Genomic DNA, 19,584 nt, shown 5'->3' with positions numbered 1-19,584 from the left:
GCACTTACACTGGTTGAGATACTGACTGTACTCAATATACAAAATGTTATAACATTTGAACAAATCCCACATCTTCAGACAAGCAAAGTGAAATTGCTCTGCTTGCAATTTAATTTGACCAGTTTGATTCCAGTACAACATGGCATTGCGCATCTGTGGAAACTGCAGTTGGAACTGATTATATTCAATTGAAGGAAGGGTAATATTGAATAGAGATTTCACTGGCTTTGTCATGATGTAGTCATAGAGTTCAGCTGACCCACTACATAGAAAATGTATGCTGTATTGACCAGTATTCACTGCTGACTTTTCATTCATTTATATTTGAGATACATATCTGTCATACTTCAGTGGCACAATCATAGTCTTTTCATTAAATGCATAAGAAAAGCTTGTCTTTAGGATCTAATTGACCTCTAAATTTAGACTGCAAATTGGAGAGTACAATTGCACAGTCTTATAGATACCAGGTCTCACTATTCCAGCTTCACTGCAGAACAATAGATTGCGCATTATGGAAAATTTCAATCCTTATAATACTCACCGCTCTTAGCCATACTGCAAGCACTACCACCTGAGATTCACTGATCTACTCAAAAAACTAGTGGCTGCAGTCAGATGTTTGCTTGTGTATCAAACACAGGGGAAGAGGAGAATATATCACAGCAAAAAGCAATTGGTACAAGTTCCCTGCGAGTGTGCTGTGAACTCAGGGGGTGGGGCACATTCCTTTCTCACAATTCCCTCCAATGCTAACAGCATTTGTGCTGCATGTTGAAATCACAGATTGCAAGTCAGTCTAAACCAAACTCTGCAAATTTACTAATCCGCTTTGCCACATGCATAGCACTGATGGCATAAAGTGGACAGTGAAATAACAGCTGAGCCTCTAAATTATAATGAATTATGGTGGAAGCATTTTTGCAGTTTTGTAATCTGCAGCACTAGAAATTGAAAAAGAAATTGTTCAAACTTAGCCATGTATCAAGAGCAGCTAGTTTGACTGCACCTCTTAGAAAGACTGATGATTCTCAAGACAGAAAAAATACAGTGCAATTGGACCAAGGGATTGAATTGCACCAAATGTAATCTATACTGGAATGACACCGGAAATTACGAGTCCAATTTGCTACTTATACCCATCATTTATACCATCTAATTGGATATCTATTTCCAGAAGTTTTTTTTGCTATATTCAGTAGCACCACACTAGAACGGAAATGATATTCTGCCACACGGATGGGACTGCTTCCCATGGGCAAAGGAACCTCGAATATGGGATCAGCGTCTCAAGAGGAGGAGAAATCACTCAAAGATAGCAAATCTTTGGAATTTCCTTCCCAGTAGGTTTTGAATAGTCCATCACTGAAGATAGATTTTTGCTGGGAATCGAAGGACATGGGAGCAGGTCGGAAGAATTGAGGCATAAGCAGCCATGATCATGGTAGATGGTGCTGCAAACTTTATAGGCTACATGGCTGTCCCCCACTTTCAAACTTCAAGTCATGGCAGCTTTTACGGGGTAATCAATAAGGTGTTATTGTAATTAAATGATACAGAAAACATCCCAACACATGACAATGAAACTGGTTAGTATCTGACCCAAAGGGTGCCATTTCCAAACACTGCATCATAAAGGTGGAATACCATATTTTAAACATCCATATCCTTTGCAAGGAAGGGAAATGTTCTCAGATATGAATCCAGGATATGCCCCTCAACCAAATCTTTCTTCTAATATTTGCCTGGACAGGGATATGATTTGCTCACTCAACTACAGAAAAATATCACAGCCAAACAAAATTTCACTCTTGGTTAAGACTCAGATACATGTTGTAGCTCTACTCAAAAGTATGGAGGAAAGCTCAAGATGTCCACTCCCCATTTCCCAAAATGACAGCTGATACTCCACATTATTTTATTCTACAATGGTTTTTTTTTTAATGTTAGCAGCAGGTTCTATTGTGACAGTCAATTGTGTAGATGACTATAGACTGCAGTCTGCTTTACTGGTACAGAAGGGGATGGGTGAATTCCTGGCCTGCATATACCCTCTGTCCTCAGTTTTAATACTGGAAGACTTGCTTGTTATAGCACTGTTCCGATATTACAAGGCTCTGCATGCAATTAAATACTTTTGAAGTTGATGTAGCATAGAAATTACAACACCCTAAATTTCTATCAACAGATTTCCACAATCTCATTGTTTATGATTAGATAACCTACTAGTAAATTAAGAATTATTTTTAGAAACTAAATTCAAAATTGATCATACAAACACCCTTTAAATATTTTCATTGAAATGTGTACAGCATGTGAAGTCAGTGTTGCAGATTGTATATCTTATAATTTAGCTCTGGTATTCAAATATTATAAAGAAAGACTCGCTCAACAGGTGCGACAGTGCCAAGTAGAGACTAAAATTCACTTTTTCTGCAATGCATCTGCCCCCAAACAGAGATCACCTGGCTCTCCCCTGCAGATCAAGCAAACAACCAGATATCCCCTTGCCCATCACAGTAATCCTCTCTCATCCCATTTTAATTGCTTGTTAAAATGAAAGGGAATTGGAATAATTGTTTTAATCAGCACTGAACTGCAACAAATTGAGAAATGTGGGCCTTGCCAAAGCCATCTCACAAGGTGGAAAGAGTACCACTTTGGTTTGCCCACATCCTGTCAGGATCCAATGATGAAACAAGAATTGCTGACTCACACATCCTCATTGTATCAAAAACATCCCAGTGATGAAAATCAATAAGTTTCATCACTTGAAACAGCAACACGCCTTACAAAGCATTCGGATTCTGTTGTAATTAACTGTTGCTAAACAATAAAAAAGACACTTGTGGGTTTTAGTCTCCAGTAATGAGCAGACTTCACAAGACAAAGTGATAAGGGAGCAAAAAGGGAAATTTTACCATCAGACAAAAATGAAAATAAATTGTGAAAAATGAATAATTGTGAAACATCTTTACCATGATAATTAAAACGTGGAACTCACTTTCATGTGGACTGGCTGTGGCATTTAGCAAGGATGCATTTAATGGGAAACTGTATAACTACAAGAATAAGATGAAATGGTTGGAAGGAGGCATGTGCGCAGCATAAACAAGCATTGACCAAATGGACCGAATAGCTGCTATGTTGTAAATGCGTGATAAAACAATTTGGGGTCAATAAATGATGATATCTGTACAGCTGAATCAAATCAATACTGGTTTGTACACTTTTGCAAAACAAGCCCCTTTGGACAGGATTTTGAAAATTATTGCAGTTATATACAATGGGAATTTGCACACATGGGGGAGAATGGTATGGAGGCTGTGGAAAAGCACAGAAGTACGGTTTATTTACAAGGCTGGTGGTATGACTGGTTGACATAAGGCAACATCTACAATCAGTGTAAACAAGGATTTTAAAGATACATTCGGAAAACATTTCCATTCTGTCAGCTCTTTTTGAAAGAAATAGTGATTTGTCAAGAAAATTAATATATACGTTTAAAAATCAAAGTCAGCCCAGAAATGGTTCAGCTGAAAGGACGCTACCACAATCAGTTAATGTGTTAGAGGCTCCAGAGCATTGCAATAGCCTTGCAGATTCCCACATCGTGGTAATTGAAGTAGCACAGGCCAGCAAAAGTGATTGCTGACAGGACATGGAGGCCTGCCTGGGCCAGCTTCACCTTGGTATCCCCGTGTACGTAATCTATGAGTATTTGTCCAAGACCCCTGAAAGAGAACAGAGAACAGATAAAAGGCAGTGAACTTGCACACAAAATCCAAAACCATTGCTCAGTGAATGCCCATGTTTGCCAAAGACCATGAACAGTCCAACCACCCCAAGTGTAACAGTGACCATCTTCCTCTCCATGAAGAAAATGAATATTTTTTGAAATCTTCAGCATAATCAGACTGATATTAAGCTGCTATAAATACATTTAGCATGTTAGGGATCAATGATTAAACTTAACAGTCAGATATTTTTGGAAATTAGGAAATGTTCCTTCATGCAAATGTTGGTAGGAATTTGGAACCAAAAGAAATAGGAACAGGAACAGGCCATTCAGCCCCTCGAGTCTGCTCCAGAACACAATAGGATCAGGGCTGATCTGACATTTCTAACATCTACTTCCCTGCCCCTTCCCCATAATGCTCGAATTTCTGACCGATTGAGAATCTATCTCAGCTGTAAATATATACACAATAATTCTGCCCATTCTCTCTTTGGCAATGAGTTCCAAAGACACACAATCCTCAGAAGGACTTCCTCTTCATCCCAGTCTTAAATTGGCACCCCTTTATTTGGAGATGCCCTTTGACCCTAAACTCTCCCATAAGGGAAAAAAAAATCAGGATGTACCCTCTCAAACCCCTTCAGAATCTTATGTTTCAATGAGATCACCTCTCAGTCCAGTCAGTAGAGAACCAGCCTGTTCAATCTCCCATACTGGGATAATCCTAGTGAACCTTCTCTGAAGCACCTCCAGTAAAATTCTTTCCTTTAACAAGGGGACCAAAACTGTTCACAGTACTCCAGATGTGTTCTCACCAACACATAAGATCTCCATACTCTGACACTCCAACCTCCTTAAAATAATGTTCCATTAGTCTTCCTGGTTACCTGCTGCTTCTGTGTTTCATGCACAAGTCCCCACTAGTGCCTTTGTGCTGCAAGTTTCTATAGTTTTCCTCCATTTAAATAATATTATTCTTGTCTTCTCCTTCCACAATGTTCAACTTTGTATTTTCCCCCATCATACTCCATTTGCCAACTTCTTGGCCACTTTATTAACCTAACAAGTACCTCCCTAAGATGTTTATACCCCTCTTGCAACCTACCTTTCCATCTATTGTGTTGTCTGTAAATATGGCTACAGTATATTCATTTCCTTCTCCGAGTCATTACCATATAATGTGGATAGTTATGGCCCCAGTAGTGGAACCCCACTAGTCATAGGTCACAAACTGGAAAGAGCCCCTCATTCCCACTTGCTGTTTCCCACCCATGAGTTGAATTCTCTATCCGTGCCTCCAAAACCACGGACTCTTAACTTACAAATTAATCTTTTGTGAAGTACACATTTACTGGTTCCCCTCGGTCCACTCTGGATGAGACTTTTTCAACAAACTCTACATTAGTTAGATACAATTTTCCTTTCACGAAGCTACTCTGGCTACTTGCTTAGATTATAATTTTCCAAATGTTCTGCTATGTTCTTAACAACCAATTCCAATACTTTTACAATCGTAGATGTTTTTGCAACCATCTTCAACAAATCTAAGTCAACTGATTCAACATTAAACCAGAAAGATTCGAGTGAACAAAAATATTATGCAACAGCAAGTAGAGGGGGAAATCTGAAGAATGATCTAGAGTGATACTGTACTTTCAGAACTAACCACCAGACAATTTTAAGAAACTAAAACTGAGTATCAAAGTCAGAGTTTAGATATCGGAACACACAAAGTAATATTATAGTGATCACATTTAACTGCAGTGATTCCATTCCTTTGAAGTGTTTCTATCTTTCTTCCACTGCCCTGAGCACATCACGTTTTAAGTAAAAATGGAAAATAAGCCTATGCCCCTTCTACCACGGGATATCCAAAGATGTATGCAGATCTCCAACTGTGACCTAAATGTTATCAGACACAAATGTCACTGCTGCAATTCTGAAATCCTTTGCTTGCCAGGTTAGTTTAGGTCCCTCAGTTTACTCTCATCCTTCCCTGCAAGTCTTGCACCTTGTTGACAAAATGAAGGATACAACATCTTTTGACTAGGGATACAGAATGAAAAAATTGCAAAAGGACATTAGATATTAAAACGTTTGTGGTTTATCAAGTCTAACTAAAAGCATCACAGGTTGTGGGGTGTGGGTACAGGCAGCTTATCAACCCAGCAAACATCTCCGAGCAGGTGGCCACAAATCTATTTTTAAATGTAAAAAACACCCAACACCACATGTCTGTCCAAAACGTTCAACAAGATGTGCCACAAACATATCAATTACAAATCAGTTTCCATCTCATAAATTTCTTTGTTCAATTTTTCTTTCAATACTTGCAATCCCAAAGATGCAAATTGAGGTTTGACAACAACTCTTCCTCAGCTAGCCGAGTCAAGACATCTTACTCAATTGAATATGTTCAGCAAGGAAGCCTACACAACAAGCAGAGTCAAGCCATTTAATCAAAGGTGATAACAAGTCTGATCCCACACGCAATTTGCTAGGGTGGACAGAATAAATTGTGACGGGTAAACCAATGTCACCTCACAAACATAACTCACCCATTTGCTTTTACATCTTAGTTTCCCTTTTGCTCACTTTACCCTGCCCTTGCACGTGCAAGGAACATTTGACTAACAATAAAAGCAAAAGACCAATCTAGGTCTTTTTCAATATATAATTTCAGTTGCATCACACTATAAACTTTTGCTATAAATTCTGTGTCTTACAATCTTATACTCCACAACCACCTGAAGGAGCAATGCTCTGAAAGCTAGTGCTTCCAAATAAACCTTTTGGACTATAACATGGTGTTGTGAGATTTTTAACTTTGCTGAAAAATGTGTTGCTGGAAAAGCGCAGCAGGTCAGGCAGCATCCAAGGAATAGGAGAATCAACGTTTCAGGCATAAGCCCTTCTTCAGGATGGAAGAATTTTTGACTTTGTACACCTCAGCCCAATCCTGGCACCTCCAAATCACGTGGAGACAGGAACAGAGTTATTGGTTTGAGTTCAAATCGGACTTCAGAACTGACTTGTCTGATGATCACCCTGCTATTTTAAGCCAGTTACTGTAAACTCAAATTTCCCTAACGGAAAAACAGGTGGTGAATTTATTTTCAACATTTTTCAAACCAAGAAATTAAGCAAAACACAATCTCAGACAATTATCTTTCAGTAAATGTGTAGGTGCCTGCGTTAACCTCAACAAAGTCTAGTTTCAGATCAGTGCCTCAAAGATCAGAGTAATATTGGGTCAGGCTTTGTAAAATAAACTAATTCTTTCCTGCCACCACATCACAGACGTATATTTATTGTAAACAGATTTAGCTAGCAATTCCCGTTATGTTCCAGCCAACACCAGGAGGAAAATTGCATCAGCCACTACATTTTTAAATTGTTCAGTTAGCTGCCACAATGTGTGACATGATTTGAATTTGCAGAAAAATAACAATGTGCATTTATACAGTTTCTTACAACACAATGAATGTTTCTGAGCACAGCAATTGTTTTATCAAACCAACTTTGATTCTGAGCCATGTAAGGAAATGTTGTAACAGGTGGCCAAGAATTTATCCAGACAGGAAGGCTTTCATTAGCAACTTAAAGGAAAGAGGTCTGTGATGTTGGTTTTTGTTTTTTTGGGGGGGGGGGGGGGCGGGCGTGGAGAGGAAGCAGAGAAAGGGAAAGCAGAATCATAGAGATGTCCAGCATGGAAGCCAACCCTTCGGTCCAACCCGTCCATGCTGAACAGATATCCCAACCCAATCTAGTCCCTGCCAGCACCCGGCCCATATCCCTCCAAACCCTCCCTATTCATATACCCATCCAAATGCCTGTTAAATGTTGCAATTGTACCAGCCTCCACCACTTCCTCTGGCAGCTCATTCCATACACATATCACCCTCTGCGTGAAAATGTTGCCCCTTTGGTCTCTTTTATATCTTTCCCCTCTCACCCTAAACCTATGCCCTCTAGTTCTGGACTCCCCCACCACAGGGAAAAGACCTGGTCTATTGGTCACCCCTCAGCCTCCGACACTCCAGGGAAAACAGCCTGTTCAGCCTCTCCCTGTAGCTCAAATCCTCCAACCCTGGCAGCATCTTTGTAAATCTTTTCTGAACCCTTTCAAGTTTCACACCATCTTTCTGATAGGAAGGAGACCAGAATTGCACGCAATATTCCAACAGTGGCTTAACCAACGTCTGCAACATGACCTCCCAACTCCTGTACTCAATACACTGACCAATAAAAGACGGTTGAAAACAAAAATATTTGAGATAATCATGAAACGAGCTGAGAAGAAGACGTGAGCCACTCTGACCCCAACCAGATCAGGAGTAAATCATCCACCACATTCACTTGGTTTCTAGTGGACAAAGCACAGTCTGCGAATAGACGTCCTCAGTATACAGTGCTGAGCTCAGACAGACACTGGACATCGTCATTTTCCCTCCATGTTTCTGCACTGCTATTCCAAGGGTCACTGATCTGTGTTGAGGATACAACTCCATTTTGCTTTGTCTTGGCCAAATGGTCATATTTCACAAGAACCCTGATGCTACTGCAACCACAATCAAACTTCTTCTAACCCAATTCCCACAAGCATACTGTTAGTCACTTCAAGCAGTGACCTGAATAGTAATCAGGCCCGGGAAGTTTGGCTGAACTTTCTCTGTGGTACTTTCAGACAGAGGACCATTACCTTATTTGAGAAAGGCAGCAGCAAACAAATTGAAACCAGAGATGCTCAACTCCAAATAGCTCAGTCTCTGCCTTTACCAACAAAGGTACCTTAAATATTCCATTTTCTAGCTCTAGTGTATACTATTAACAAGATTATATACAAAAACTCAAGTATTCACTACCATCTAGAAGGACAAGGGTTGCAGACCTAGAGAAAACACTATAATCCATAACCTTTTAACTTTGAAGATATTGTCATTTCTTCAATGTCACTAGGTCTAAATTCTAGGAGATCCCTTCCAAATAACACTATGGATGTTTAGAAGGGATGTCCTAGAATTGCATGGACTTGGTTACCACGAAGATCCTACCTTCTCAACCTCGCTGGAGTCATGGCTCCCCTAAAATTAAAATCACCACCAGTCAGCTCAGTCTAACGTGAGAGCAGTCCTATGGCTCTCAGACTACAGTGACTTTACTTTGCTTCACATCTCATGGGCTGCAATGGTTCAAGAAGGAACTCACTGCCACCTGCTCAGGAGTAGGAGTTCTACAGCACAGGAAGATGCCCTTCAAATAACTGGGATGAGCAATAAATGCTAGTCTAGCCAATGATCCAACATACAGAGAACAATTGAGGAGAGATGGTACTGCAGTGATGATGTCATTAGACAAGTAACCCAGAGGCAAGACGAATGCTCTGGGCACACAGGTTCAAATACCATTGTGGCAGGTGGTAAAACTTTACATTCCATTAATACAAAGGTGACAATAATATTCATAGTCAAATGTCATTAAAAACAACTGAGTATGGTTCAATAATATCCTTGAAGGGAAGGAAATTCTAACCTGCTCTGGGCTTCATTTGAACAAACAACAATGTGGCTCATTCTTCATTGTTCACTATAAGCAAGCTACTTAGTTCAGGGGCAGTTTGAGATAGGTGTCAAATTCTGGCCATGTCAGTGACAGCCACATCCCACTGAAGAACGACAAAACCCAAAATCCCAACTTTCTAATATCTTCACATAACTGAAGCCTTTCATACCCCCTATCAATTAGATCTATCAAACCAAATTGTCTACCCCGTTCCAGTAATTAAAACAAAATTAATGGAAGGTAAATTACAATCAGAAGCGACCGTACCAATGACTATGGAGAGTAACAGCTGCAGCCAATGAGTAATCCATGACAGTTCCTGGGTAGAAATACGCAGCAGGAAAAAGTCCCAATAAGGTGACACTTAGGATCCGTTCACTCGTCCAATGTAGCGAGGCAGCTTTTGAACCATCTGACAAAGGAATAAAATGACATAACGCATAACACCAGGTAAAATCTCTAAATCACACTAATATAACTGTACAACAGAAGCAACATGAATAGCCCCACAATTTCAATTTGCAAATTAGAACCTGATTTGCAGAAGTGGGTTAAAAAAACCCTAATAAGATCAGTGATTTTGTGCAAAACAATCAAACAATTAGAATGGAAAAACACAATTGATTATAGTTATTTCTGACCCAAACAGAAAATATGCCATTGCATAGAAATTGTGCAACTTTTGAATTTCATGTGGACTTTCAGGTGTTAATTTCAGCTGCTGTATTAACCATTTGAGGAAACTACCCAGAAGAGAAGAAAATTTTATAAAACTGTATCAGTTTAAATTTGTCAGCACCTTTTTACCTTGATCAAGTTATACTTTAAATTTCAGACGTTTGTATTTCCACAGGACCAACTTTCCAAATAAACAAAAAAATGGAATGCACCAACGACTGAATATTCTTGCTCACACAACATGGCTTCACATTATGTTACTGTGCTATGTATACAGGGTGAATAGCCACTGTTTTTTTCCCCCCAGAGTAGAGGAGTCCAAAACTAGAGGACATAGGTTTAAAGGGCGAGGGGAAAAATGTAAAAGGGATCGAAGGGGAAGCTTTTTCACGCAGAAGGTGAGGTGTGTATGGACTGAATTGCCAGAGGAAGTGGTAATATTGAAATTTTTGAGATTCACAATTTTAACTTTGCTTTATCTTAAGATTCTCTTAAGCTGCTTAATATTTTTTGGTATTGGGGATATAAAGGATCATTTCCCGGCTCGGACACTAAGTATATTAAGGAACGACATTTCTGCTGGTTATTGTTTCCATGTCCCCTCGATGTTGTCTGGTTGTATCTGGACAGGACGGGGAGGGATGATGATGATGATGATGACGACGACGACGATGAAGAATAGTTGTAAATTTCAAATTAGAATTGCTGCTTCTGCCATATATAAGTTGCAACCACTGCAGCAGCATCACTTATGCGAAGGAGAATGTGTGAACCGATATGATCTTGATTTCTGTCTCCTACATGGTTACACTTCTTTTGATGACAGACACCAAATATAGTCAAAACGCCCTCTGTCTGCCGGCTATCCTGTTTGTAGAAGCACAATTGTCGTATCCATGAAACCATACCACGTTTTGGCTACCTGCACTTACCTTTCCTGATGAAGGACTTTTGCCGAAATGTCAATTTTCCTGCTCCTCCTGACCTGCTGTGCTTTTCCAGCCCCACTCTGATCTAAACCCTACCTGCACTTAGTGTTAGCTTTGCTCAATTGAAGGTAAGCTTACCTGTAAACTAGAAAGTTGCGTATTCAAATCCCCTTGCAAGATTTGAGCTTGTAATTCAGGCCCTTCCTTGGATTCAGCATGATGGGAATTTCGATTGTTAAAGTATCGACAAATGTCGAACCCAGTTTGTGTAGAACAAAGTCCCCAAGCAACTTTCCCGTTACTGGTCAGGTACTCTGTCCCAGTGCTTTTAACTGAGGCATAAATATTATCTAGAAACTAGGAGAACTCCACCACTTTGCAAATAGTACTATCAGATCCTTTACATTCACCAAAGAGGGTGAGCAGTATTGCACTGAAGTTTCAGTCTACAAAAACTGTCAAGTCCTATCATATGACTATCAGTCTACAAATGTTGGCTTTCTTTATGGTTCTAAAAAGTCTCCCACTACTCATGAGCGAAGTGGCTTTTAGTTAACTTTCTTAACTCCATTCCTTTCATATAACTTCAAAGAATTTTTGGAAAATATTTTGTGTTCTGCAGGTCAGCAATGAATTTTAAGTGATCTGCAATTTAAATTGGAGGCCTGTGACCAGTGGAGTGCCACAAGGATCGGTGCTGGGCCCTCTACTTTTTGTCATTTACATAAATGATTTGGATGTGAGCATAAGAACTACAGTTAGCAAGTTTGCAGATGACACTAAAATTGGAGGTGTAGTGGACAGCGAAGAGGGTTACCTCAGATTACAACAGGATCTGGATCAGATGGGCCAATGGGCTGAGAAGTGGCAAATGGAGTTTAATTCAGATAAATGCGAGGTGCTGCATTTTGGGAAAACAAATCTTAGCAGGACTTATACACTTAATGGTAAGGTCCTAGGGAGTGTTGCTGAACAAAGAGACCTTGGAGTGCAGGTTCATAGCGTCTTGAAAGTGGAGTCGCAGGTAGATAGGATAGTGAAGGTGGGCGTTTGACATGCTTTCCTTTATTGGTCAGGAGTATTGAGTATAGGAGTTGGGAGGCCATGTTGCGGCTGTACAGAACATTGGTTAGGCCTCTGTTGGAATACTGTGTGCAATTCTGGTCTTCTTCCTATTGGAAAGAAGGGAGACTTGAAAGGGTTCAGAAAAGATTTACAAGGATGTTGCCAGGGTTGGAGGCTTTGAGCTACAGGGAGAAGCTGAACAGGCTGGGGCTGTTTTCCCTGGAGTGTTGGAAGTTGAGGGGTGACCTCATAAAGGTTTATAAAATCATGAGTGGCATGGATATGGTAAATAGACAAAGTCTTTTCCCTGGGGTTGGGGAGTCCAGATCTAGAGGGCATAGGTTTAGGGTGAGAGGGGAAAGATATAAAAGGGACCTAAGAGGCAATGTTTTCATGCAGAGGGTGGTGCATATATGGAATGAGCTGCCAGAGGAAGTTGTGGAAGCTGGTACAATTGCAACATTTAAAAGGCATCTGGATGGGTATACAAATAGGAAGGGTTTGGAGAGATATGAGCCAAGTGCGCAAATGGAACTAGATTAGGTTTAGATATCTGGCCGGCATTGACAAGTTGGACCGAAGGTTCTGTTTCCATGCTGTACATCTCTATGACTCTATGATGGAGGCTGGTACAATTACAACATTTAAAAGACATATGGATGGGTATATGAATAGGAATGGTATGTACCAAATGCTGACAAGTGGAACTAGATTTATTTTGGATATCTGGTCAGCATGGATGAGTTGGACCAAAGGGAATGCTTTCATGTTGTATATTTGTGACTCTTAATGCCATTTCCTGTTAATATGGTTGTGTGCATGACCTGTAGTGTTTTTATGATCACAAATTCTAGACCCTACACCTCTTTGTGGTTAAAGGTAATTGTTTTCTCTCTCCCCCGATGTGGTTTCTAAAGTCAGTTAGAAACTAGTGTTTAGGTTGCTTGGAAACACACTCTGTAGAATGGAAATGAATTGCTTCCTCTTTTTCTTAAAAATGTCAAAAGTACACAAATGCAGTGCGATGTATTGTATTCTGTCCAGCTTCTCTTACAGAAAATTAACTCAAAGCTTTTCACTGACGGTAAGTGCATCGACACAGTGAAGCAACAGGAAAAAAGGAAGACATGAGCAGAATTGGGTATGTGATCTAAAACTCCTCCTACAGCCATGTTTTAAGTACATTTCTGAAAATAGTAACAGAGATGGCAAACTGGAAGAGAGAACAGGAGACTGGGTACTGTGGCCATGGAGGACAGTACTGAAAATTTGGGACAAGGAAGACTCCAGTGCTATAGGAAAACAGACGTACATTTACATAATGACTCCGAGAATCCTAAAACACTTTCGTAAGAGTTAAACCATTTTGAAGTGTCACTGTGGTGTACACAATGAGACAGCCAATTTGCACAAAGAAAACTCACCACAAAAAGCTAACCAAGAGACAACCTCTAAGTGGTGATGGAAGGATAAATGAGCATCACAGAGAACACTTCCACTGTTCTTCAAAATAGTGATACCAGATGTTTATACACACATTTTGGGGGCTGGAGAGAGAAGATGGGGAACGATAGTAAGAAAGGGCACAAGCAAAAAGGGCGAGCGAGCGAGAGAGAGAGAGAGAGAGAGAAAGAGAGAGAGAGAGAGAGAGGGAGAGATAGAGAGAGCGCAAACAGAGCTTTCCTTTCAGGTCATCTCTGGCAGATGCTACCTCCAACAGTGCAGCACTCCCCAAGTTTAGTGCTCATATTTGTCCAGTGAGCCAAAACCTAAAACTTCCTGATTCAGAGGCCAGACTCATGATCCATGGAGCTGCAATTAAACTGTTGAGTGGCAGCAGTTGTGAGCACACAGTTTGAGGATGGGGAAACAGCAGATGGTGGAGAGAGAACAAGCAGCCGTGGTGACAGTGGAAGAGGGAATTTCGATCGCGTATTCACTTTAAGGCACATTGGAATTTGCACAGGATAAGAAGATGGGAAGTGCAGGAACTCTGTCAGCAACAAGGTGGCCTACATGGTTTTGAATGGGACTTGGCTATTCTGGGAGGAAAGCATCAGAGAAGACGACAAGGTCCATACATACTGCCTAGGTGAACACAAAAAGTAAGCACTTTCATTGGTTAACTGATGGAAAATGCCACCCATCAAAAAGGCAGGTCAGAAAGGAATCATCATTATTCATGAGGAAAAAGAGGGGTCACAAAAGAGAATTAGGTTACAAAAAAACTAAATGAAATGCTGATCCAGTGAGATAGAGGCCCAGGGAACACAAGTTGGACAAAACTGTTTGCGATATGATGCCACTCCATACTTGTTTGAGATCAGGTGCTCAGCTCATTAGAAACCATGGCAACAGATCTAACTCATTATTTTATGTTGGGGCATGTTAATGTGGTTTATATTGGAATCAATCATACTTTTGCTGCAATGGATTTGCTTCTTGTCATGCTAACCTAGCTGAGTATACATACACAAGAACCATTGTGTAAGTCAGACTGAGTTGCAAACGGCAATTAAACTGTGTGCGAGATTACAGCCAAGCCAGTGTCCTCCTTGAACCACATCTGTCCTTTCCAGTAGAAACATTAACTGATTTTCCAGGTGTCATAGTGTCCCAATTGCTCACCCAGCAGAGATCAACAGCCAAGACAGAAGCCTTTAGAAACCAATTAAAAGCAAATCTGCAACAACGAATTGTGAGTATGGGGAGATGCTATTCCGATATATGTTTAAACGTCTTGTCTCAATTCCCAGTTTAGGGCAGATTAATAGAGGCAGAATATACATTTATTACATGATAGATTCAGTTCCCTAATTCTCAGAGTTTGCTCCTGGCAGCAATACCACTACCATTGGCATTGAGCAGAAGTAATTCACATGAAGATGGGAAGAGAAAGGTTTTGATCATCACTGAGTTATTTATATACATTACTCAGTTGAATGACTTAGGGAGAATTAAGAAACAACTCGTTATAATAATGATATGGACCTGAAGAAACAGAGCTGACAGAAAGAGAGTCACTGTAGAAAGTAACAGCACTAAAAGATCCAAATGAATGGCTCCACCACATTAGGGTAAGTGGAATAGGAACATATTATTAAGAAAGCACAACTCAGCCCTGGTCATAATATTACAGGAAGATGTGATCACCTTAGAAAAAAGAGATTGAAAAAGGTTTTCCACAAATGGGAATTTTAACTGAGATTTTTATTCTTTTGTTGGATGTGAGCATTGCTGACAAGGCCAGCAATTGTCACCCATCACTAACTGCTTTCAACAGAATGGTTTGTTTGGCCATTTCAGTTAAGAGTCAAGCATATTGCCATAGGTCTGGATTCACACGTAGGCCAGAACAGGTAAAGATAGTGGATTTCCTTCCCTTTCATTAGTGAACCAGATGGATTTTGTTCATCAATGATGTTTGACAGTCACCATCACTAAGATGAACTTCAATTTCAGACAGCTTTTCTTAATTAAATTTACATTACACCAGTTGCTATGGTAGGATTTGCATCAGTGGTCCCCAGAGAATTAAAATAACAACAATAATTGTCAATAAGTTAGTGCAGATCAGGTAGGATGCTCAAAAAGCAAAAATTTATTTTTAGACTGTGGATAAACAAATATTCCCTCACTATTGCTATAGTTTATCTGAAGGCCTACAAATAGATTTTAATAAGTTACAATATCTTTGTTAATGATCATATCATTTCCTCTTTTTGCTAATACTTGTCGTGAAGCTAATGCTCATACTCGCACTGAGATTTCTTCACTTAGTTAAGGGTCAAGGAAGTTGAAGTTACGGGAGGTGCACACAACAGGAAGTGGAGCTAAGACCCTCGCCTAGAATCCTATTACTCAAAAGGATCGAATGGACAAATTGCGCTCCTAAGTACTACCCTCCTAATAGTCTGGACTTCTGCATTATTCACCCAGTGACATTACCAATATGCTACCATCTCTCCAGTAAGATGCATGTTTTCTCTAAAACAGAGGTGGTTAATTGAAGATTTAATTGAGGTGTAAAAAAATGAGGGGCCTAAATGTGGTGCACTGAAATGACCCATTTTCACAAGCAGACAGGTCAAGTAATTGGTGGAAAAAATGGAGGATACCTCTGAGTAATTGTTTCACCTGGAGGATGGTAAATGGTAGAAAATTCACTGTTTGAAAGGGTGATTGAAGCAGAAATCCTGATTTCATTAGAGAGAGCTCTCAGATATGCATTCAAGGAGCTGTAACTTTAGGACTATGGATGAGTTTTTTTTAGTTGATGAGAATGGACCTCTTTTTGTGCTATAAACCTTGCTACAATTTTAACAAACGTTAGAAAAGGTGCTACTGGAAAACCCTGCATGAGCCATTTCTTGCTTAACACTCAACATTTCTCCTTCCAAAAATTCCTCATTTTCACCTCTGTTCCTTGGATAAGTCTCCTCAAAACATCTCTCAGGAGGAGATAATATCCCTGGACTAGTAATCTGCAGGCCCAGGCTATTACTGTGTGAATGCAGGTTCAAATCCCACCATGGCAGCTAGTGGAATTTACATTAAAATCAATAAACAGTGGGCAATATAAAAAAAATCAAAAGGTCATGTAAAACTCATGCAGTTCACTCATGACTCCAGACCCACAATAAAATTGTTGATTCTTAACTACCTTCCTAATGGTCAAGGAAGCCACTCAGTTCAAGGGCAATTAGAGATTGGTATCAAATGCTGGATTGACAGCAATGCCCACATCCCAAGAAAAAAGAAATTAATATTCTGTTTCCACTGTTAATCCCATCAATCTCACTTCATTTGCCATTTGTTACATATTCTATATCCCCCTCCATTGCATTAAAGATGTCAGATCTGTTTCCGTGCTATGACATCTTTTGAAAAGGTGTAACTACAGAAATGCAAGTCTTGCTTGTTAAAACCAGCTCATTTTAATGCTTCTATTGCCATCTGCTGTTTACAACATCAACACACTCCACCCAAGTATCTCAAATTGTAAATTCACTTAAAGGTTCTTTGATCTCATCAATAAAACCTACTGTTGGGGGGTTGCTGATTAGCAAAGCAAAGGCTCAGTCTAATGCCCCAAAGGCATGGGCTCAAAGCTCACCACAGTGGCTGTTGAATTTATATCCAGGTAATAAACACCAGAAACTGAAAGCTACTCTTAGTGACTCGACCATTACATTATAAAGTCTGTCTGGTTCATGAAAATCTGCCACCCTCATGTATTCTGGCCTACATGCGACTCCAGACCCACAGTAACCTGATTAACTCTTCCTGCCCTCAAATGGTCTAATAATAACTGAGTTCAAGAGTAAGTAGAGATGGGCAGCATCTGTCCTTGGCAAGAGTATTCCCTTGAAGCTACGTGGCTGCTCCAAGATTTCACACACACCAATCGGTGTTCCAACGCATTGATGACTAGTTTCAGCCTACAAGGGTTTACACCCCAGAAAAGGTTACGGGCAGTATTGCTTTGTCCACAATCCATGAAAGAATAAAAATATAGAAAACTAAACAACAATAAATAATTGGGAACTTTGCCTAGCTACAAATTATTTTGTGATTGCACAACCATTTATCTTTTCAGTTTTAATCAGAAAAGTGCAGCTGAAAAAGCATAAAATAAAATCAAAGCTGCTCAGTAAATGCATATGCTGACATACAAAATGGGGATCCTTAATAAGGTTGGACTCTCTGAAGGAAGTTTTTCCACTAATGACCTGATGTGCTCTATCCAAAGCTGCCGATTGCGCTGACATTTTGTTTTGTTGTGTTTCGGATTCCTAAACAGGAAACAAGATAGAAATAGGAGGCAGAAATGCAGTCCCTTAATTCTGTTTCTTCATTCAATTAGATCATGGCTGGTCTCCACCTTAATTCTCTCTGTCTAGTTTTGGTAGCTCTTAATATCCTCATTGAATAAAAAAAATTAGCGTCTTGAAATTTTCAAATGTGCCCAATCAAGCTTTTTTGGATGATGAATTTTAAAAAAAGATTTTTGCTACCCGTTCTGTGAAGAAGTGCTTCTGAAAATCACGCTTGAACAGCCCGGCTCTTATTTTTAATTTATGCTCTTAACTACTCTGCACTCTTCAGTAAAGGACTGAGTCTATCTGCCCAAGCAGGTCTTTCAATTTCAAAAAATATATTGTAGATGTTGGAAATATGAAATAAAAACAGTTTTGGTAATACCCATCTGGTCAGGCAGCATTTATGGAGCCAGATAAAGGTTCAAGATATACTATTGTTAATTCCTGACAAACGTGAAGCCCCTTTCCCCTCCTTCGTACACCCAGTAATCAGTCCTTCTCCCTCCCCTCCACAAACACAGTAAGAGCAACCCTTACCAATGTTGTGAAGCAGAGTTGTCAGTCTGGGGTAAGGAGCCTATGCAACAAGCACACACGTTCAGAAACAGAGTAAAGTGTGAAGCAACCACTCATCTTCACTGCTGAGCCACAATGACCACCTGTTTTTTTCCTGCACTTAGCCAGGGACAGAGTTATGCATGCCCACACCAAGCTGATCCACAAACATCCCAGTATGTGCCACTGGAAGCACTTCCTAAGTGTGTTGGGCTCTTGGCATTCATCCAATAGATCTAATGTTACCTCTTCACAAGTGCCATTGCTGTCTCAAAGTAGGGGGCAGTTTATGAACCCAAATGCTATCTAGCCCCAACGTGATCTCAACTTCTAGCAAACATCATAGAATCCCAAGATTGCAGAAAGGTGGCCATTACGGTCTTCAAGTCTGTACCGACTCTCTGAAGAGCTTCCACCCAGATTTGGCAACCCACCTTATCCCCGTAACCCCACATTTACCACGGCTAACCCAACTAACATACACCTCTTTACAAACTATAGGCAACTTCTAGCGTGGCCAATCCACCTAACCAACAGATCTTTGGACTGTGGGAGGAAATCGGAACACCCAAGGGATACCCACACAGACAGAGTGGAAATGAAACCAGGTTCCTAGTGCTGCGAGGCAGCAGTGCTAACAACTGAGCTACGTGCCACCTACAAATGTCCCATTCACTTTCCACATGTCTGCACCACAGTTGTATTGCCATGGGAAGAAATTCTACATGCAGATTCCCCTTCCTGCCTCTGAAATAGTTATTAAAGATAAAAGGCTTGACTACGTCTGATATAACAGAACCATCCAGGTACAATACTTACTCAAATGGCTAGGAGACGTGTGAATCTGTGACGTCAGAAGCACTGGAGGCTGATGGATCTTTCTGGAAGCAATCAGAGGTCCAACCACTAATGATCTACTGAAGATCATTGCTGGAGAGAAGCAAAGAGGAACAGGAAATTAATCTATACATTAATGCCAGCTGCAAAATTAAAGACACTTTCATACTTTACTTATCCACTTGTTATTCCTCTTTAGATTGAAGGAATGATGAAATGAAATACATGTATATTGTCAGTAAATTTTAGTTAGTCCCTCAATTTTCTCATGCCATTCAATTAGATTACTTTTGTTGTGACTTTATTCATCCTTGTTTCAAACCTTTCAACAGCTTTAGCTAACAAAAGTCTCCAAATTTTGATTTTAATCATTTTAATTGACAAATCCGCACACTCT

At 40.0% G+C, this 19,584-nt stretch overlaps 1 protein-coding gene across 1 annotated transcript in view; it reads right to left on the bottom strand.

Moving 5' to 3' along the window:
- Positions 1 to 88: 88 nt before the first annotated feature.
- The window catches only part of sdhdb (succinate dehydrogenase complex, subunit D, integral membrane protein b), a 28,084-nt gene continuing 8,588 nt past the window's right edge, over positions 89 to 19,584 (bottom strand). The window contains exons 2-4 of the mRNA XM_072593452.1: positions 19,170 to 19,280; positions 9,569 to 9,713; positions 89 to 3,734 (exon numbers count right to left, since the gene is read on the bottom strand). Of these exons, the coding sequence (XP_072449553.1) occupies positions 3,569 to 3,734; positions 9,569 to 9,713; positions 19,170 to 19,280 (422 nt within the window). The 3' untranslated portion in view covers positions 89 to 3,568. The remainder of the gene's footprint in view (positions 3,735 to 9,568; positions 9,714 to 19,169; positions 19,281 to 19,584) is intronic.

Source organism: Chiloscyllium punctatum, chromosome 23 (assembly GCF_047496795.1).
Source record: "Chiloscyllium punctatum isolate Juve2018m chromosome 23, sChiPun1.3, whole genome shotgun sequence".
In the NCBI taxonomy this organism is placed as follows: Eukaryota; Metazoa; Chordata; class Chondrichthyes; order Orectolobiformes; family Hemiscylliidae; genus Chiloscyllium; species Chiloscyllium punctatum.
This window is presented reverse-complemented; position numbering and strand designations above follow the sequence as displayed.